The following is a 22,554-nucleotide window of genomic DNA, read 5'->3' on the forward strand; positions in this document are numbered from 1 at the left end:
AGAGAGAGAGAGAGAGAGAGAGAGACAGAAGTGCAAGTGCCTCTCTCTCTCTCTCTCTCTCTCTCTCTCTTTCATGGGACTTGCCGGAGGGCCGTGGGAGGGCCGCATTTATATAGAGCAGGGAGGGCTGCTCGAGGGCCGGATTAAACCGGGCCGCGGGCCGCAAATGGCCCGCGGGCCGGACTTTGGACATGTCTGCCTTAGACCAACAATCAAGAAGTAAACAATACCCCAATCAAGAAACTACTAACACAGACAAACAAGCTAATAATGGTTAATAACAGCAAGGAACCACCAAGAATACTTCTAGTAACACTGACAGGGCAAGCCACAAATATATAAAAATAAGAGCAAACTCTACTCCTTTTTTTTTTAAGCACTGATGATGTTATCAAGTTTGGTAATGAAACCACTAAGTTCAGAGAGCACCAAGGACCTCACATTAGCTTATTATGTACCATTCTATGATCTTTCATGGAACTGTAAGTGTCCTTTCAAAGTATCAGCTGCTACCAAGAATGAGAGGGGGGTACTGCTGCATCATCAAGTAGGATCAAATATAAGGGTAATGTTCATGTTTAGGGTAGAACCATCCTGGAGCAAGAATTTTATAGCTCTTTTAGTGTCTTATGGGGACAAAATAAACTTCAGGAGGAGGACCTTGTTGTGCCCTCATACATATTTTCCTGGGAACATAGTTTCTTTAGGGAAGCACCAAAGATGCAGAGATAATCTTTCTGAAGTATTAAATACCACAAACATCAAATAGGCTAGATTCATGCAACAGCTGCCATTAAAAAACCTTGATTAATACTAACCAAGTTTAGCATGTTGAGTGAATGCAACCAAATGAATTGGGTGAACATAGCCAACTTATTGTGAAAATTATTTCCCTATCAGTGGGGAGAGCCGTGCATACCACCAGATACATTTTCGGGAAGCATCTATAGTATTTACTCAAAATTTGCTATGTGCCCACTAGTACAAAAAGATGCAATTCCCACTTCTAAAATTGGCTGAGTTTGATTAGCAGGTTTATTTTAAAATATGGAGTTGGAAAACACAAAATATGGGGCCATAAATGATTTTGTGCTTCAATTGAATGGGATAATTCTCAATCATCTTCTCATCCCTAACAGAAGAGAAGCTCTTCTGTGAAGAAATGCTTAAATAGCGTAAAACAGTCTCAAGAACAAAAAGCTACTATCATGTCGGTGACATCAACAAAAATGTTTTATTCAACAAAAAAAACTTGATAGAGAAGGCAAATGAAACAAAAATAAAATACTTACTTGACAGCAATTTGGGAATCTGATGCTGTGGTCTGCCTAGCAATGATCTATACGTGTTTCCTTGACTGTAAGCTCCAGGGGGACCAATATTACTGTATACTCCACTTCCTGATTGTCCTCTGTCCCTTGACATTGTATGTCTATAATATAGGGAAGAAAAACAAATGAAAGTATTAATTTTCTAAGAAATAAGTGAATCCACATATTCCATGAAGCAGGAAGTTTGCGTTTCAGACAATCACAAAGGTACATTCCTAAAGCTCTGGCCAAATAAGGATATTACGGACACAGAAATATATTTATTTTGAGTCATGTACAACTGATATTGTGTTGGATTAGAGCCAGGAAGATCCAGTCCATCTTTAACCATGAAAACTCACTGGATGATTTTTGGTCAGTCCTCTCTCTCAGCTCCTACCTCACAGGTTTGCTGTTGCTGGGATAAAATGAATGGAGACCCTGTGCCTTGAGCTCTTGGATGAAAGACAGGATATAAATCTAACCATAGACGTATGCATTATGCATGTCCATCACTATGGGAAACCCATCTTATGTAAGCAGCTTTCTGCACATCAAAATATATACACACTGATTTTATAAAGTATTCCTCTTCCAAAGTAACTGGAAGGAAATAAGATTAATACAGTATAATAATCCATATAACTAAGATTATATATGACTCTTTACATAGGTGAGAAAGAATGCATGATTCCATTTGCCCTATCAAATGAAAAAAGATTACAGGGCCCACTAAAGTCTAAACCTTGATTTAAGTTACTTTACTAATTAATAAAATAATATAACAATAGTTATTTCAAAGGATAGTGAATTTTGGGAGAATGATTCATCACTCATTTGCTTCTTTTTTTGCCTTCAAGTTGTCCATGATGGTTGTAAATCATGGTTCTTTTCATGGAACAGGTTCACGTATCATGCAAATAAACGATGACACATAAATACAGTATCATCTTAGGAGAATTTTGCCATTAATAGGAAATAATTAAAATAAGTACATTATAAATAAAAAGCAGTCATATAACAAATTTAATAGAAAAGTAGATAGTGGGGGCTTGCTTGAGTTTTTACACATACACAAGATGATTTGGAATGTTCCTGTGCACCAAGAAGCCCAGTAAAAATCTTAGGAAACAAAAAAAAAAAAAAAAGGCAAGAGCATAGTTAGTGCTAAAATACTTAAATTTGAGAATACTTGGGGGGGATTCAAAGAACATGCTTATTTTGCATAGAGAAAATCTTTAGTTTACTTGATGTAGAATGGGAAGGATCCGCATTCTGCATCAAGTAAACTTTAAAGAAAGTTAAACAGTCTGGAAGGGAAAATCCAGCAGGGGGTAAGAAAACTCCAGAATCTGCACCACCTGCCTCCCCCCTGCGTGCTTGGCTTGCTAAACCTCACTTCTAGCCAGGTGATCGATTTACCATAGTGAAGTGAAGGCACGTGGGGAACGTGGGCAGTACAGATTCCCCGTAAGTGAGACCTGTGTTTTTCCCCCCGCTGCTGGATTTTCGCTGCCATACTGTTTAACTTTCTTTACAGTTTACTTGATGCAGAATGTGAATCCTTCCTGGATGCTACCCAGCACCCTCCACTACCTCCCGCTGGAGCTGCCCCATGCACCCAGAGGCTGGGCGGCGCGCCTCCCGCGCTTTGGCGGGTGTCTGGCAGGCAGAGGGAGGCAGCTCCACCCCCCGCCGCCTGCCTCGTCTCATCTCTGGTGGCAGCAGGAGGAGCACTCCAGAGATCGTACCAGAGATCCAGGGCTTGACAGCAGGCCGGGCGGAAGGCAAGGTGGTGGTAGAGCAGCCACAGGTGAGGTAGAGGCCGAAGGTAGCCAGGAGTAGCCCCACACCTGTCTCGCACAGCCGGCATAAGAGCTCCACCAGCGGCTGCTGGAGAAGGGGCCCTGGCAGGCCAGTGGTGGGGGGGAAGGCGTTCCGGAAGTCGTACTGTAGATCTGGGCTGACTCGTCCCACATCAGGCAGGAACAGCCCAGAGTGGGTGGGCAGCCGTCTGCCAAGAGGGAGACTACAAGGACAAGGGCCCGCTTCCGCCAGAGCATGAGAGGAATGAGGGGGGAAGCACTCGGCATGTTGCCGGGCCATATAGTAGCCAGGGCAGGCAAGCCTTGGGGGCAGCTCTGCTGCGACTGAAGGCAGAGTGCAAACCATGGTTGCTGCCTGCTCCAGACTCACAAGGTGAGCTGTGGAAGACAGAAGCCCTCAGCGGCAAAGTTTCCTGGTGCCATAGGCATGGTGGGGGTTGGCGAGAATGCGCTGGAAACACCTCCAGGCACCTTGAGAGATGGAAAAAGAGGTGGGTCCAGGCCGAGCTTGGAGTGGCACTTTACCCACACTGCTGATCCTGCCGCTACGCCGGGTTGTGCTGTACACCCCCTCCAACGCACAGGCAGGGCGGCTGAGAGCAGAACGGGCAAGAGGGCGAAGAGCCCCCGCAAGGCCAGCAGCAGCACGGTGTCTGCCACGGCCAAGAAGTGTCCCAGCCGCAGCAGGGCCAGTAGGCAGGGTGGGCTAAGGCCACTCCCACGCCCATCAGCCCCCGCGCTCACCACCACCTGTATGTGAAAATAAACATCCCCAAAAATAAGACCTAATGCCTCTTTTGGAGGCAATATATATATATAAGACCAGGTCTTATTTTCGGGAAACACGGTAAGTCACTTTTTTCAATGCTGTGGTAATTGTTGAATGGTCACTAAACGAACTGTTGTTATGTTGAGGACTACCTCAACTTATGTAGATGTGTAATACTAATTAACAATTAAAAAAAGCTTATAACTACTCACCCTAATGTTCTGAATGCTGACTGGTCCAAGTGAACCTGCCTCCTATCACGATTAAAGCCAAGCTGTGGCTTCCAAGATTTGCCATCATAATTCGTTTTCTCCCAGTCACCTGGTTTCAGAACTGCTGCAGGTTTTCTGATTAATTAAGACAAAACTATTTAGTGTAATACATGTCAGAACAACGGAAGACGCCAGAATCATCTAGCCCAAATTTCAGCTTGGTATAGTTACCTACATTCTATTGTACACTAAATGGTTCAGAAATATTTTCAAAAAAAGAATACTTACTTTGCCCCAGATAACACAACTGCCTTAAAAATATAGTCTTCTTGGTATTGTGGATCTTTAAAGTTGACACTAGGAACAAATTTGTTTTGAAACAATTGTGAAGATTTAATAAGATCAATAATCCAGCTTTATGAACAGTTCTCAGTATTCCATTCCTTTTTAAAATAAACATTTAACCAAATTAATCAGAAATCAAGTTAGGCCAGTCAAACTTATCACTTGCAAAGACAAATGTATCCTATCAATCTCTTTTCCTTGCTCCTTATTTTGCAAGGAAATCCAAGATGTTTATCAGTGGACAACACCTGAACTAAGGTGTGTCAAATACCATAGACTAGTACAGTGGTGGCCTTATGGCACGCGTGCCAGAGGCGGCACTCAGAGCCCTCTCTGTGGGCACATGCACCATGCCCCGGAGATGGCAATCGTCCCTCTTCAACCAGCCACCCACTAACACACCGAGGTCCCACGTGGCCGGATGCATCCCAGCACGGTTGGTTTCCCTCCCCCCTGTCCTGTCCCTCCTGGCCTCACATGCTCTCCTTTTCCCGGGCACGACCCACTGCATCGCCTCCTTAGCTGTCGGCCAGCTGTCCAGCTCAGAGGCGGCTTCTCTGAACTGCTGCTGGCGGGCTGCAGAGCCCCAGAGTGTGCCGGTCAAGGGGCTGGCAGGCTATGGCTGCTGATGGACACTGTCGGCCCCCATGTGCTCACTGGCCTCTGTGTGTGGGGGCTGATGGTCCCTGACTTGCCTTGCCCCGCGACAATGGCACCCCCGCCCTGCTTTGCCTTGCCTCGCCTCACCCCACAGGACGAGCGTCCTGCCCACCGCCCCACCTGCCAGAGACCCCCCGGATCTCCCCCAACCTTGCCTGGCCTCCCACAGGTGTCCCTCCCCACGAGCAACATCAAGGTGACCACGCCTACCTTGGTTACATCCACCCAGTCTGCCATGACCACAGCCATGCCCACCCAGTGGGCCATGCCCACCTGGCATCCGGCGATACATAAGTGGGTTTTGGGTTGCAGTTTGGGCACTCGGTCTCTAAAAGGTTCGCCACCACTGGACTCATATTTAATAAATGATGTAATTCCATGCAGATGCTTTCTGTGACTTTTCATTCAATTACATGTACAGAAACTTTACAGCATATACATAGTCTTCATCTCACAGAGATCTTCTCATAAGATACTACTGTCAGTTGTATTGGCAAACCCAACAGATACAAGGATCCAAAATGGATCTTAAGCCTATCATTCCAAGGCTTCTGACCTTAATCTATTAGATTTTTTTCTAGCAAATGAGAAAGGAATATTCAGAAACACAAACAAGAACATAATTTGAGGAATCCACCAGGAATGAATCTTAGAATATTTTAGGTCAAATATTGGTTCATAAAAATGCACACATTTTGAATAATATTTTTTTTTGGGGGGGGGGATGCCACCCTTTAAAAATGCCAACTTCTTTGCAAACCGAATATGAATCATCACATAGGCAATCTAGTTAGTAAATGCAGTCTTCTGGCAGTCCAGAAGTACTACCATTTTTTTTTGTAAAACAGGGATTGGGTACCGATGGCACATAACTCCATTTTTAATATTACCATCTAAATGTGGAGATAGCATTTTCTGCTATTTAAGAAACTTTCCTCACCCCCCTCACCAAAAGCCTGGAAAAATAAGGATGCTATAAAGGATAAGGTAAGTCCAAGAGAAGGAACTAATTCTCACCATAAAAAGTTCTTCGGTGAGCACAACAGTAAGACTTGATTTATATTTTATGGATCTAACAATTTGAAATTAATGAAGTATGTTGTCTTTGAGTCAAAAGGTAAAAAGCTTCAAAAGGTTAATTAGCTCTCTGATGCAGCCTCTCAAGCTAGAGAACACATCTGTGCAGAATTGGTAACATATGCCTTTAAACATATTTTAATGTTTGCATGTTTCATTTAATATGCTCTCTTTTTATTTGTTTTTATGTTCTTACAATATATTCTGAATAAAACAAAACAAGTGGGTTTCTTTGTCTTTTCATCTACTAATTCTTCAAAACACAGGATAAAGAGACTTTATTACATAGTCTATATTTTGAGAGATTGTGGGAAACTGCTATAACAGATGTGCCTGTTTGTGTGAGAGCACTATCTACTGCAGCATCAGGGCGGATTAAAAAAAGCATCAACATATGGTCCACACTAGAAGAAAGATTGTTCAACCAATACAACAAACATAATTATACTATCCTGTAATCAGTTCAGAATAGAATAGAGGGTCTTTTGGGTCACTTAAGGTCGTGCCTGGCAGGAAAGGATTAACTCCTCTTGTCCTTGAGAAGATGGAACACTTATCACTGTAACAATGTACAACTTAGATCAAAAATAATAAGGAACTAAAAATGTAAGAATAAGGATGGAAGAGAGGATGCCCTATCAAAAGTGAGAACTACACAAACATTATTTTCTGTCTGTTCTCTATTCCAGTAGAATTATTATTAGAATATTTTTTCTTTATCATATAAAGCCTACAGGAATGGGAAATTCCATAGCAAATTCTCTAGCTTTGGCAAAGAAAAAAGAAAAAAAGAAAAAAAAGAAAATGAGATTATGGTAATCACTGAGGGCTATATGGTCACAAATTACTTTGGGGGAGAAGTACTGGTAATCTTCAACTTATGGCCATGATTGAGTCCAGAATTTTGGTTATAAGTTGTTGCTGTCATAAGTTGAATCACTATGTGACCAGTTTTGAGTTTAGGACTATGAACTGAGAAGCAATGGAATCTGTTGGGGTTGAGAAATGATTTAGTATCCTGGTTGAGATTATTTGTCTTTCTTCACCACACTTGTGACTTAGAGGGGCAAGACAGCAAATGCAACATAGGGCAAGTACAGTATAAGCAAGAACAACCCACTAGCTCCCTTGAACTGCTCTGGGGAGTTGCTCTGGCCATCTACAATTTTCACTGCCTTTTCTTCCCAAAAGATGGAAGGGAAAAGCCAGGATCTTCTTTCATATCAAAGATGGTGGCAGCCTGAAGTATAGCTATTCCAACACCTCTGAATGTATAAAAGGGAACCTAGCTTCTAGTGTCTACCTAACATAAGATCAGCCTGTTGGCAGCCTCATCCCTTGGGAATCTGATCCTGACAGCCATTTTTCTTCCCACCAAAGGATTACTGCGGGAGGCAAGCAAAGACTAAGGAGTTATTGTGTCTGGATAAACTTTGTTTAAGGCTTAAGACTTGCCATCTCATAGAAGAAAGGAATTATTTTTTTCCTATGGATTCAGGAAAACATTGTTTTCTCAATTAAAATGGAAGGCACACTTCAGTCCTACAGTAAATAGATTTACTTTTACAGAGTATGATAGAAAAAATGACATCATTCAGGAGGCAACGGTCTATTTCTACATGAGTCACAGAACTGTACATGTCTCCTGACATGAACTAAATAAGGCCAGAGAAGTGAATGATCTATGGATTACAATTAATCGATTCTTGTATAGATTCTCTTAGAGAATCATTCATGTTATTTCATCAGATTCACTAGTGTAATCTTATGGGGAATACAGAATGTAAATAAATATACAGCAGGATTATGAAGTTCCTAGATGACAAGATAAAGACAGAGATAGGCCTCTAATCACCATCCACATATGAGATTAGCAAAGGAATTTATGGAAGTGAGATCATAATTATTGATGAACAGAAGGCAAATTATTTTCTAAGGTTTGACATTTCAGTTAACTGTGAACCCAAAACACCAAAAGCCTGTAATATAAGGGGATCACCTCTTTATTTTCTTTTTTACATATCTGTGACATATAGATGATAAACCAGAATTGGTAAAGAACGGTACATTATAACCTGAATTTATAATTTACCTTATGGCAGAATTCTGTGTCAGATCACGCAGCAGCGGTACAGGAGATTGCACTGCTCTGATGGTTAAGGGAAAAGGGAAAAACTGTTCATTTCATAAAAAATGCAGAGAATGGTGAAACACAAAAATAAATTGTCAATGGCCATAATCCAGAACATTTGCCTTTTGTGTAAAAGGACAGTTAAATGGTCTAAGTAACCAACACAAAATAAAATGTACAAATATTTTAACATTCCTAAGATGAAATTCTCAGGCAACATGGTTTTAAGTGTGCGCTGCTACACAAAGATTAAAAGCAGCAGCAATTTGCCTCAATTCAAGCAAGGGAAAGGAGGGAATTAATACTGAAATTAATATTTCAAAATGTCAGAGCTGTGATATTTCATTTTAAGAAGAAACCAGCGCACAAAGTGGAATAATCAACATTCATTTTTAACAGGAAAAGATAGAATTTAATAAAAATAGAACGCTTAGTACCAGAGCTTCACATCAACTCAAGTTAGTTATTTCTTCCTCTATTATTCTTTAGCATACCTAAAGTCCCAACTTCAATCCCATGCTGCAAATAGTCTGTTTGTATATCTTCATTCTCTTTTCCCATTTACCCTCTCAATAAATTTTCTATGCCACACTTTCTCACCTTATACGAAATTTTTCTTGTATTATGGCTTAATGACACTTCTTTCTATTTTATCTTTTGAATTTCCTGCTTTTATTTAAAAATCATGTTCTTTAGATATACTCACTATTTTGTTCAGGAATTAATTTAATTCTTTATACTTCTTATGATAATGTAAAGGTTGTAGATGCTGGAAGGGCTTAAACTGCATTAGTCATACAACTGATTTTAATAAAAGAGAACGTTTTTAAAAGATATAACATGATCCTATATTTATAAATCAACCTCTCTGCAATTTCTTAAAAAAAATAATGCTTACATTTCAGCAAATTCTTCAGAAGATTAGCTAACACTAGGCTCACACTTATTTTGGGCTTTAAAAATATGAATGTATCTTTCTCTTGCATTTACATACCACTAGAATCAAAACATTCCAGATAGTTTATAATATTAAAGCATAAAACAATATAGGTAAAAAGGCAAATAACACTACAATATATTTATCTTTATACTACCAAAACTTTCACTGGGCAAAACAATGCATCATAAGGCAAAACTCTGTCAACAAAGATAATACAAATGGGCTAACTTACAGAATACAGGAACCTATTACTCCCAAAGGAATGAAATTTGGGGAAGTTATGGTTGCTTCAGTGTTACCGGACTGCTGCGGTCACATTTTTAATGTTCCATGACAATTTCCAGGCCACTTATGCACTCCCTCCCTCACTCCCCTTCCCAGCAGCAGCCACTTACCTGCCTGCTAGGAAGAGAAGGGAAGGGAGAGAGGAAGGAAGGAAGGAACAGGGAGGAAGGGCTCTTGTCACCCACCCACTCAGGCAGCAATCAGAGATTCAAGTCAAACTTCCTATCACATTCTCAGAATAAATCCCAAGCTCTCTCTGAAACCCTGCTGAGCCCATCAGTTTGGTGGGGGGACTAATCAAATAAATCCTCTTTCTCTTGGAAAGGGGGCAGTGCTACCAAGCCAGAAAAAAATCAGAAGGCATTCTAACTCTTGGAAGTATTGATGGTAAGATCCTTCACTCCTTCATCACATTTTATCCTGAAACAAAAATCAGATCTAACATGCAATCCTTGTTATGTGTCAAGCCTCCAAATAATTTGGGTTAGGTTCATGATTGCCATAAACTCTTGAGATACCTGGACACCACACTGCTCATAAGTAGACTGAAGTCCCAAAGAATAAGAGGATTTACTGCCAACTTGGAAACAAGAGTGGCTCCATCAGTAACAGGCTTTTGGAAGATAGTTAAAAATCTACTCTTCCAGTAGGCTTTTGGTTAGGCCATATGATGCTGCCAAGATTGTATTCTTATATGTATACTGCAATGCAAATATTCTAACTGTTGTACAATTGTTGTGAACTATCAAGAGTTTCAAAATGTAGAGACACTTTAAATAAATAAATACATCAATCCATCAATCAATCCATCCATCCATCCCTTAGTTATTTCCCACATGGGATAGCATTTGGAATTGGGGGGGGGATGGTCTTTTAGACTTTATTTTCACAAATGTATATACCTCTTCCCAATTTTCATATCCACAAATGATCTTCCTCATTATTCTAATATGACTAGAATTTTTTTTAAAATTCCTTGACAATGAATAAAACAAATCAGTCTTATCATATATATTCATTTGCATCTCATCTACTGGAATAAAGTAACAATGAGCAATTTGTCAGCAAGCTAACTGCAGTATAAGCTGTACTTACTCATCTGGAAGGATGGGTTTTTCATCCAAGGTAATCTTTCCCTGTATTCCATGACACAGTTCAGGGGCCATATCTACTGGCTATTGAGGAGGAAGAAAATCGTGATTAACTTAGCCAAAATAGCTCTAATGATAAATATGCAGTTGAGACATACTTCATTTCATACATCTAACAAATATGACATACCTCTTTTTCATTAGATTTATACTGTTCAAGAATGAAGTCATGAAGCTGATGATGTTTACCAACAAAAAGGACATCACTACCAAGACTATTTCTTCTCACTAGAGAAGAAAATAAAATAATAATACTTCATTAATAGGAATATCTAAAAGGGGTAAGACATAGCAAAAGTAACCGTTTATTGCATGCATTTGCAGTACAATACAAAACACCATTTAGAATACTGTAAGAAGTTTGCCTTGATGGTGTGTGCCTAGTTTACAGTGTAATTCAATTATGCTCTGGGAGGAGGAGAACATTTACTATTCTTAAAAGTAATTTCTGTTTCTTAATCAGTGAGATTCACGACTTCGCAACAAGAAGATTCTGTCAAAGAGGTGCATTATGAAGACTTTTTTAAACAAATCCAAAAGCATGGAAATCATACGCAAGGACTTCTCATTACATAGGAGTCATGTGAATTGTACACCACTTTTCTAAAGGAAATGTTATACTACTTTTATAAAGGGAATAGGTATTCAGGAGAAACGTGACATCTCTCTCCTGCACTCTCCATCACTTGTGACTGCTTGTGAATCTGAATAATATATTATGTAATAAATATACTTAGATGCTTGTCAGAATTCCTAAAGACCAGGTCCGTATTCTGCTGTTTTTCTTCATTATCTAAGTATTTGACATGAATAGCTATGGGAGGGTACTACTTTCCACAATTCTGAGTACAGATTTTATCATTTTTTGCCACTGAAAGGTAATATAAATAGTTTGTATGTCATACAAAAGTGACAAATTGCATGTTTATGTTGAAGTGTGTCAGGCGCAAAGAATCAGGAGCATACGTTAAGTTCCAGTTAAGAAGATTTATTGCTCAAGCCAATACAGAAGAATCGTCAACTAATAGTCAGCACTAAATTGGTGCTGGATAAGAGTCAATGGAATTCAAAGCGGGCTGGAGCTGAAATGTTTGTGGACACCTAACAATCCTAGGCTGAGTCCTCTCTTGATTCCGCCCCCAGACTTTGTCTCTTCTCTTACAATTTGTAGAATTATTGTGTTAAACATGCAAGAATAACTTAATTTCTCTCAGAATTTGAGTTGATGTAAACTTGTATTTGATGTAAACTTGACCAAAACGTGATTCAAACTTATTCTAACGAAAAGAATATTCAACTTAAATTGTAATATTGGTGGATAGTAGATATTTTTATACTATAGACCAGGGGTAGGCAATCTTGGCTCTTTTATGACTCATGGACTTCAACTCCCAGAATTCCTGAGCCAGAATTCTGGGAGTTGAAGTCCATGAGTCATAAAAGAGCCAAGGTTGCCTACCCCTGCTATAGACAATTAAAAGGGCCAAGATTGGAGTAGTATAAGATGGCACAAATATTTGCTGACTAATTTCTTGAGAATGAAACAATGTAACTGATGTATTTATATATAAAAATACCAAATATACCAAAATGTTATGTTATCAAAATCATTTTACAATCCTGCAATTCTTACTTTCTTCAGAAGTGAGGTTGGGATACACCTGTGCCAGAGCAGCTCTTAGACGGCGTTCATCAACAAAAGGCAACAGAGCAACCCCTAGGAAAATAAGCAATTGGAACTTACATTTATCTCTAACAATATCAAGGAAAAAGTTTTAAAAGATAGTTGGGCAAACCAAAACATAATACTGGATTTCAAGAAGAGATAAGCAAGCATATATTTAGCTCTTCCACTAAAATCAGAGCCTTGAAAGATTTAACTTAAGGACACTGACTTTCCCTGAGGGTGGGAAAAGAAGGAAAAGAAAATGCATGCACTTACCCACTTTTGTTAATTTTACACTTATAGTATATCGACCATTTCCCTTCCCAGAAATGCTAGAACAATTTTCAATAATATTTTTAATGGGACTAAACTGGCATTTATCTCTGTAACAGATCTTTTTTTAAAAAAGTTTTTGTCTTATGTGAATAATCTGTAGAGATTAATAATAATAATAATAATAATAATAATAATAATAATAATAATAATAGTAATAATAGTAATAATAGTAATAATAATAATAATATACAATCTAAGCAAATGTAACAAATGTTCAGTACAATCTGGAGCCATCTTAAACCACAGTTCACTACAATTTCAAAACCTCTTGAGTTTGGATTATGTTCCTGACTGAAGTTAAGATGGATGGTAATACACATAAAAACATGCAAAAAAGGACAGCTTGCAGTTGTACCTATTGCAAATACTGAATTTCTAAATATCCCAGTAAAAATACAAAGTAATTGCAAAATCTAGTCATTTATTTTAGAGTGACATTCAATAAGCTAATTTATCAGTGGAGGAGCACTACAGCCCAGCACATATCCCGGCTTTCTCCAGAGGAAAAATGGGTTGAGGAGAGGCAAAATGCAACTGAAGAAGAGGACAGCGAAACCCTACTGTACAAATAGAGTCCTCTTGCATGACCCTGGGCAGAACACATAAAACACAGCACTTCATACTGGGTTTTCTATTATAAGAACTATTCAAGTAGCTTATTATTAAGTATCTAAATGTTAAACGGTTAATCGATTTTATTTTAGTCACAGCAGTAACATTCCATATAGATATTGCTGAAATTACTACGTATCACAACTTATCTAATCTATATCATTTGCTATTTTAAAAAAAAATCATTAAGGAAAACAGGACATAGAAATCAGTTTAGCAACTGTTAGCAAACCTGGAAAAGGAACAAAGTCTTTCCTGTTTTCTTAAAATTATTCTCAAGACTAACCATATGAATATTGACTTCATGATGAAATATTTACCTTGCCAAGCAAATTTTTTCCCATTCAGATCAATAGCAAAGTCCTCAGGATAGAAATCAATTATACTTGAATCCTGTTTTAATAAAGTATTATTACAGTGATTTAGAGTGTTGAATGAAGCTACTTATTTTTTTTTTCTGAAACATAATTTAAAGAACATTTTTTTTAAAAAAAAAGTTTACAAACTATTCTAAAACAGCAATTTAAATTTAAAAAGTACATTTTCAAAGTGTAAAATTTACACTTTTTAACTTTAAGCCCTGAATCAGGGTCATTAAACTAGGTGCAAAAGCATATGTATGCAATCAGCAAACTCTTGCTTCCTATGTTTCACTCCCTCTTTCTCCTCCCAAATTCCCAGCCTGCTTTATGATAAAATAAAATAAAATAAAATAAAATAAAATAAATAAAATAAAATAAAATAAAATAAAATAAATAAAATAAAATAAATAAAATAAAATAAAATAAAATAAAATAAAATAAAATAAAATAAAATAAAATAAAATAAAGCTTCTAAGTGCTTGATAATTTGGGCACACAGGTCTACATTAGAACGCAGCAGGGGTAAAGCTGGATTTTGTTTCTCAGCACAAAAATGCTGAGAAATTCACAGCTTGATGCAAACAGAGCTCTCATCCATTCAAAGCAAGAGGGAGGGGCATGATTAAGGAGAAAACATACCCATTGGCTAGTTACTCTTTCACTTTCATTCTATTCAAACCTAATCATCCCTTCAACCATCAACCAGAGACTGAAAAATCATACATCTTTCTGGCTCCCTATAGTCAAAAAAGAATATCTTTCCAGCTAGGAATTGGCACAGAAACCATTACAATTCAATAGCTTCTGCATGAATGTTAATATGATTAAAGTTCCATTTTATATCCTTCTCGCTGTTTTCTATCCAATGTTCCAACAAAGAGGGTAAATTCCCATTACGCGAGCAAAGAAAAAAAGCCCCTTGTTTTTTTCCCTTATTCATCCCTTGGTTTAATCAGTATAGACCTCATAAACAAAGTTCTTGTTTAAAAAATCAAATATTTAAAAAGTGGAGATAAAACTGGAGATATTTCCCTTCTTCCTTCAGCTAGGGCTGATATTTTAGATGGCTTCATTAACTATGTGCTGAGGTCAAATACAACCATAAAAAGACAACAGCTAATTAACTATCAGTGAACCCTGGAAAGTTAAATGAAAGGCTTTGGCAATCTTTTGTCACTCTCATTTTACTTATGAACAAAATTTAGTCCAGAAAAATATATTTTCAAGGGTGGTTAAATAGAAATAAAATCAAGGTATCATTATGAGAATCCATATAGTTCATCAAAGTAGGAAAAAGTAGGACTAGTCAAAGTAGGAATCCATTTATTTCATTGGATAGTGGAGAAATAAATTAATTGCTAAGTATAGTACTTTAAATATGGCAGCCATTTTGTGAATATCTACTCAATCACAAATGTTACTTTATATTGGAAGACATTTTATACTGATGCTCCTCACACTTTCTCAGAATTCAGAAGGTCTGTCCCAAATGCTGCCTACTGTGGCCAAAAACCTTTCAAGCAGTTGCAGCAATTCAATGAATTTTTTATTTTTAACCATAACATTCCTTTGTGGGCATAATCTCACCGCTAGAATCTAATATACATCAAATTAAATTTGAAGTGAACTGAAACATTTAAGACCACACAAATTCCAACTGAAAGATCTATAACAGATAGTTAAATAAATAAATAATATCTCTATTTTTCAGACAACTAGTGAAGTAGTTGGGAGAATATTAACGTGAATATTCAAATAAATAAAGACCCTTTAATTTTCTTACTGGATCAGACATAAGTTTCCGCCATGTTACTGGGAGGAAATTACCACTGGCAGCTGGGAAGACTCCCATCAGTTGTTCAAGAGGTCTGAACTGTAAAAAGAAAGGTAAATAGTAGTAACTGTTTAAATTTTTAAATCTTTAGTTACTAAGATTAATTATAAACAGAAATATTAAATCTTACTGGTTTGGTTCCTTTCTCAAAGTCCGAGTCCACGTCTGCAATACCTTCAAAATCTGAAGCAAATGGTGCATAGTGGAAAGGATAATACCATTTCCAGGAAGCACATCCCTAATTTGGAAAATGAAAGAATAATTTAAATCAAAGAAGATTCAGGAAACTTCTCTCTGCATTTAACTATTAAATAACAGTAAACCTTAACTAATCTAGTTGAATTATTACAGAGGGAGGTATAAGCAACCAAATGCGTACATTTTTTTTTAAAAAAAATCATCTTGAAACACTGGGCTACTGATATTAAAATACATCTATAAAATAGTAGCTGCAAACCTTTGCTCTCTCCAGCAAGTTATTTTGCATTATTATTGCCATAATGAAAACTCAATGCAGAATATTAACTGTAATAATTATAAAAGAATATATATGCTTAAAATATGCTTTAAAGTTTTTATCAACATAGCAAATGAGTAAAATTACACTTAGCAATTTCAAACAATTAAAATGCATATGGATAGCTCTGTTATACAGAAATATAAATGTTATTTATCCTATACTTATATAACGTAATTCAGTTAATTATTAATTATTTTTCCAATTTGTCTGGGCTGATCTTAAAAATGCCTTAAGACCGCCTCCATTAGAGTCAGGTAAACACCTCTTGGGAGAGAATTTTAGTTACAGATGGGTTAACTGAAAGACTTTGTCTCTACGCTCTTTAATGTTTTCATTCAAATCTTTTTCCCCCATTGGAATTGACACACATATTATTGGGCATCACTGTATCTGACCATATGGCTGTAATAAATAATTTGATTTGCTACATAAATCAACTTATTAAGGTGCTGATTAAAAGCTGTGGTTGAACTGGCATTACACGTTTGCAATGGAAATATCAAGATATAAAGGCAAGGAAGTATGTTTTCCTCCTACTGACTCCATGTCATTTTTTTTTGACAACCCATACAAAAGAAGTTTGCCATTGCCAAGTAGGTGGAAGTTTAATGACAGAAAATCCTCTGTATGAGATCTTGGGGGAATAAAAATAAAATTCCAAAAGTTAGTACCTGATAATAGTATCGGAGAACCCAGCAAAGTCCTTCCACATAAGACTGTACAACTTTACGTCGAAACTTTTTATCATTCACATCAACATCAAATTTGTTCTTGTAATAGCGCTGTTTCCAGCCAGCTTCCCATAACCTTCATAAAAACAATAGTGAATCCACATAACGTGCAATTCAGATTATCAAATGCTTTCAACAAAAAAAGTAGAACAGACTTCACCAAGAGTGGTGTGGTTTAAATCATGCTCCCATGTAATTGTATAAGACGACTGTAGTCCTTGGATTATGACGGCAGCTGGGACCAGAATTTCTGTTGTCAAGTGATGCAGTAGTAAAGTGAGATGTCATGTGACTGTATCACTTAGTGATGGTAATCCTGGCAGTCCAGGTTGCCATCATAACCCCGGGACTGCCTAAGTTATTGAGGAAGAGGTGGGAGTCCCAGACAAGAAGTATGGGGGGAATTGAGGAGAAGGCTGTAGGCAGGTGCTAGGGAAGTGCGGAAATGCAAAAACCACAGGAGGGTATTGTGGCTATATGCACCTTACAGAGTGTAAGCAGGTGTGGGGCTGCTAGTGAGTATGAGATCTCTCATACTTCGTAGTGGGGCTTTTCAGGAGAAAAAGTGGCGGGAGAGACTCATTGCTACCTGCAACCTTCCCTGTTGACTTTCCCATTGACTTTGCTTGTGGGAAGCTGGCAGGAAAGGTTGCAAGTAATAATTAGGCGACTGCAGGACGCCGCAGCCTTGCCAAATACCCAAATCATGATCATGTGAGCAAACAGGTGGTCCAATGGTTGGACCTTCAAGGACTGGTTGTAAATACTTGTTCGTCATCATGGTAACTTTGAACAGTTGCTGAACTAGTGATCATAATTCAAGGACTACATGTAAATTACTACTAAAATTACTACCAGTTTTCCCAAACTGTCACCTCAAACTCATCCATCTATGATATTAAGATAGGTGTATCAATTTTCTACTACTGCAGCAGCTCATAACCCAAAGATACTCTGATAAAGAAATAGACTCCACAGAAGACTAAAAACTATTTTTATTTAGATTGGCCATAGTAAACATAATATTACAAGCGTAATTTACTTCCCCTCCTCCCTCTTTTATATTCATGTGAATTAGGCGGGTGACTGCCTGTGACGTATTTGCAATCCTACCACACTGTTTGGACATAAACAATGTTTCTCTTTTTGTTGCTCTGGTAATGGATCCATCCTCTATCCATCAACATCATCCTCTTTACTCTCTACAAATGTAGACTGCTTTCCAGTTTGTTTCATTTTAATACACTTGGCAGAACAGGCAAAGTTAATGTTATAGAGCTTTCTTAATAAGGATGAAACTTTGGCAGCCACGTGCCTCTGCGTTTCAACTTGCCTTTAGATAAAGGGAGGGAGGTGTTACTTTTAAGTGGGTAGATGGAGAAACGAAACTTCTTCAATTTAGCTGCAGGCTGTGGGAGCCTGAAGCTTTGTCAAGGACACAAGAACAGGTGTGGATTTTAAGCAGACGTTTCCCATAACAAAGTGGACCTGTTGATATGGATTACACAAGATGTTGGGGGTTTGGCTGGAAAAACTATTGTTTAAGGCTATGAATTGGTGTGGGAACCTCAGAGTTAGTTTTGCTTCGACATAACCACACAGAGTATTCAATAAACAGAAATATTTTCAGAAACAAAATTAATCTGGAGTTTTATTTGGCTTCTTGAGCTGGATGTTGACAGAACCAGTCTTTTAGTTCTAACAGGTAGTCACTTTCCCAGATCTTAAGTATCTTGAAAATTGATCCTGAGAATCTTTTAAATGGAAGTACTGAGAACTCCCTTCTAAATGCAAGAAGCCTGGGATATATATAATATACTAATCTTCACTAATAGACAATAACCCCTCACAAAACTAAATCATCTGATTATAGAACTTTAAGAGTTAAACCATTCCATTTATGCTAGCAGAATGAGATTCTGTTCACAGAGACTGAGCTGAATACTGAACCTCTAGCCAATCTGGTGTTTAGTCTCAAAGGGAGTAGCAGCTTTTAGTAAGAAAACCAGCATGCATACTAATGGAAACACTTAAATTTAACAGCTACAGCCTACACATCTCACTGGAATTTACCGAGTATCCCAACTCTCCACATTAATTATTGGTGGATAAAAAGATCAAGGAAAAACATTAGAAGGTGTGGCAGTTGCAAGGTAAATAGCTTTAATGAGACATTCTCTTTTTTGACAACGCACTAACAAAGTGTGAAATGTGGTACCTGACATTATCTTCAGGCTCCGGTTCACTGTCACTGTCCTCTGTTTTTCGCTTAATTCCTCCTGCTGAGGATGATGTACCATCAGACGTGAAGCTTGAATTAGCAGAAACTGAAGGAGTCTGGGGATGTAGTTAGCATGCAGAGAATTAGTGGAAAGGTCTCGTTACACTTACAAAAATTAAAATTAATGGCTTTGCCAAAAAGAAGAGAAAAATATATGCATCTACTTTATTTAACTGTAGATACAGGAATTCAAAAGAACAATGTAGAAACTAGTTCCAATGCTACCAAGGGGATCTGGAATAGTGTTACTCAGACAATAACATTTTATGAAAAGTAATAAACCATTTTTAAATTGATGAACTTTCTAAAGCAGAGTCTGATATAACAATAGATCCTGATATTCAAAAGAAAAGGAAAAGCATCCTATTAATTGTCAGATGGCTCCCCACACACTCATCTTTTTTTAGTAGTCATATTGATGTATTTTCTTTGTTTTTTCCCTTGTTTATTTTATTGTTCTATTATTTTACTTTGACTTTGATTAAACTTCCTTTTTATTTTTTCATTTTTTATATCCCATTGGCTAAAGGGTTGATGTTGCCAAGAAAACTTTGGTTTCCTGGATCATGGACTGCATTTCCTACATGAAGGACTCTTGGCAAGAGATGGGCTACATCTCATGAAAACAGGCAAAAATGTAATTGGAAAAAGACTGGCCCAACTCATCAGGAGGGCTTTAAACTAAAACTGAGGCAGGAGGGTGACCAATCTCTAGAATCTCTAGAACCCAAAACCAATCACAAATCCCAAGAAAACAAATCAAACAATGAGGTAGACAGTGATGAAAAATAAAGAAAAACTCAAACAACGATCAGGAGATACAGGAAACACACCCATGGACAGGCATAAAAGTCTTAAATGCTTATATACCAATGCTCAAAGCTTGGGGAACAAACAGGGCAAACTAGAAGCAATAGTACAAGAGGGAGGGTATGACATAGTTGGCATAACAGAAACCTGGTGGGATGAAAGCCATGAATGGAATGGAATGAACTGATGGATGGATACAAATTGTTCAAAAGAAACAGGTCTACAAAAAGAGGATGGGGAGTTGCACTATATGTAAGAGAACACTATATATCTGCAGAAATGAACATGATCAAAAATAAAATCTCTCCAGAATGTACATGGGTCAATATAAAAGAGAAAAAAGTGACATTACCATAGGTGTATATTACAGGCCACCCAACCAATCAGAAGAAATAGATGAACTCTTTGCCAACCAGTTAACAAATGCATGTAGGAAGCATACCACAGTAGTATTGGGAGACTTCTACTATCCAGATATCAACTGGGAGACAAACTCTGCAGTGAGCTGGAGATCAAACAGATTCCTAATCAACCTAGCCAACAACTTTGTCACCCAAAAGGTGGAGGAGGAAACCAGACGTAAAGCTATACTGGACTTAATCCTTACAAATAGAAAAGAAGTGATACAGGAAATCGGAACCTTGGGTGAAAGTGACCACGTCATACTGGAATTTAATATAATGCAAACAACTAGCAATAGATATACAGTGGGGGAGGGGTCGCCCTCCAAGAGAAATGAAAAAAGGCAGCAATGGCTGGTGGTGAGGCACGAAGGGAGGGAGATGGAGAGTGGAAGGATTCTTATGTGCTTTTCTGACTTTGAAGTTCTGGGATTTGTGCAATGTGGGCTTTATGTTCTTAAGGAGTGTTTGGCAATTTCTATTTGGCTGATGTCTGTTAGCTTCTATTGCTCTGCTATTGTTAGCTGTAAGTTTTGCTGCAAGGGATTTTGAAGTATTTTTCTCCTGAATGGATTTTGCCTATAGCATTCCTTTACTTATGAATGGAGCCATTTGGGGAGGCTGCCTTAGCCAGCAGCCAGTACTTATTTACATTCTTTTTTCTTCCTTAAGTGCCAGCTGTGCTCAACTTTCCTTTCTAGCCAGTAGCTAATTCTTAAAGGGGAATGTGACTTTTTAAGCTAGTTCACTCAGCAGTTTGTCTTTTCTGTCTCTGGGGGCTTTTCCTTGTTTGATGAATATATGGAAGAGAAAAAATATGGGGTGTGTGTGTTCAAATTCTTCCTTCAGAAGGAGGTGGGCATGAGAAAGAGGGAGGGCGGGAGGGCGGGAAGTCCCGCCTTAGCACTTGGCCACCAGCAGCCCTGCCATTGACTTTGCTTGTCAAAAGGTTGCAAAAGAAGATCACATGACCCTGGGACAATTATAAATATGAATCAGCTGCCAAGCATCCAAATATAAATCACATGACCCTGGGCATGCTGCAATGGTCATAAGTGTGAAAAATGGTCATAAGTCATTTCAGTGCAATTATAACTTTGAACAGGTTTGGGTTTTTTTGGTCAAGTTTTTAACACCTTGCTAGGTGGTACAATCGGTGAAAAGGTTGAAAAGCCCTGGACAAGAAGACCCCTAAGGTCCCTTTCAGATTCTATTCTATTCTATTCTTTTCTATTTAGAGTTCGCTTATTTAATAGACAATATATTATCTATAAAATCCTTCCCTCTGCACCAACTCCTTTTGTACAAGTAGTTGTTAAATGGACTGCATCATTGTTTTACTCATTACTTTGAGCTGTGGACATTACAGGCAATGTCAGGAAATGGAATTAAACTTCTATTCTTTCAAGGCTTTTTCATTATCTGGAAAGATTAACTGCTAACATTAAAGTGTTTAGGCAAAAAGTGTTTTTTTTCCTAATCAATTATTAACTTTTCTCAGACTGAAGGGATCCAGAGAGTGTATGACTTCTAATCTCGCTAATCTGACTCTGGGTTGAACCCATGGTTGCAACAAATAGAGGATATGATGGAGTCAAAGCAGCAAAGGAAAGGTGTATATAGTACGTATATAAGTTTTGGCTTTGTAGAAACTAAGCCATCATTAAGTTATTTTCCATTCATTACCTTATCTATATTTATTTTAAAAATAATCACTTACAGTGTTTTGTCTGTCCTGCATTCTCATTTCATAGGCTGTGTGTCTTGGATTACTAATTGGCTGATGGCTTGACCTGTTTCCTCTTCCCAATGGTTGTGGGGTGTATTGTCCACCAAGCATGGTATGTTGTTCCCTCTGAAATGAGCAGACATATAAACATAAACGTTGAGCATCAGCTATGAGAGCAAACACTATATGAATAGCTATGTTTATATTACACAGGATATTAATTTCCAAATGAATATGCAATACTTAAACATCCACTCTGGCATATTCTATTTGGCTCATTAATAGAGTAATCACAAGCCTACGGCATTGACTGAGATAGAAGTGCGCCTCTGCCAATAGAGGGTGTTTAGCTAGAGTTCAGAAAAATATGTTGATGAAATAATTTATCTTAACTGATTATAAAATTACAACTTAAAATCTATTAAGGAAAATTGATTGGCATTAGTTCAGTTTAAAACTATGGTCAAAATATAATCATGTCTTATTTTTATTTCAGATACTTATACAACACATGTCAATTAATATGCTCAAGTAGTTAACATATAGCAATAAAATAAAAATAATTA

At 37.7% G+C, this 22,554-nt stretch overlaps 1 protein-coding gene across 1 annotated transcript in view; it reads right to left on the minus strand.

The window, feature by feature from the left end:
- XRN2 (5'-3' exoribonuclease 2) overlaps positions 1-22,554 on the minus strand; it is a 70,098-nt gene that overhangs the window by 19,441 nt on the left and 28,103 nt on the right. Inside the window, exons 15-27 of the mRNA XM_015827126.1 lie at positions 21,980-22,114; positions 18,986-19,104; positions 16,708-16,843; positions 15,647-15,754; positions 15,466-15,555; positions 13,641-13,713; positions 12,340-12,423; positions 10,837-10,934; positions 10,651-10,730; positions 8,292-8,348; positions 4,406-4,474; positions 4,118-4,252; positions 1,293-1,432 (exon numbers count right to left, since the gene is read on the minus strand). Coding sequence (XP_015682612.1) covers positions 1,293-1,432; positions 4,118-4,252; positions 4,406-4,474; positions 8,292-8,348; positions 10,651-10,730; positions 10,837-10,934; positions 12,340-12,423; positions 13,641-13,713; positions 15,466-15,555; positions 15,647-15,754; positions 16,708-16,843; positions 18,986-19,104; positions 21,980-22,114 — 1,324 coding nt within the window. The remainder of the gene's footprint in view (positions 1-1,292; positions 1,433-4,117; positions 4,253-4,405; positions 4,475-8,291; positions 8,349-10,650; positions 10,731-10,836; positions 10,935-12,339; positions 12,424-13,640; positions 13,714-15,465; positions 15,556-15,646; positions 15,755-16,707; positions 16,844-18,985; positions 19,105-21,979; positions 22,115-22,554) is intronic.

The sequence above is a fragment of the Protobothrops mucrosquamatus genome, unplaced genomic scaffold, assembly GCF_001527695.2.
Source record: "Protobothrops mucrosquamatus isolate PMUCROS unplaced genomic scaffold, P.Mucros_1.0 scaffold_213, whole genome shotgun sequence".
Classification (NCBI taxonomy): Eukaryota; Metazoa; Chordata; class Lepidosauria; order Squamata; family Viperidae; genus Protobothrops; species Protobothrops mucrosquamatus.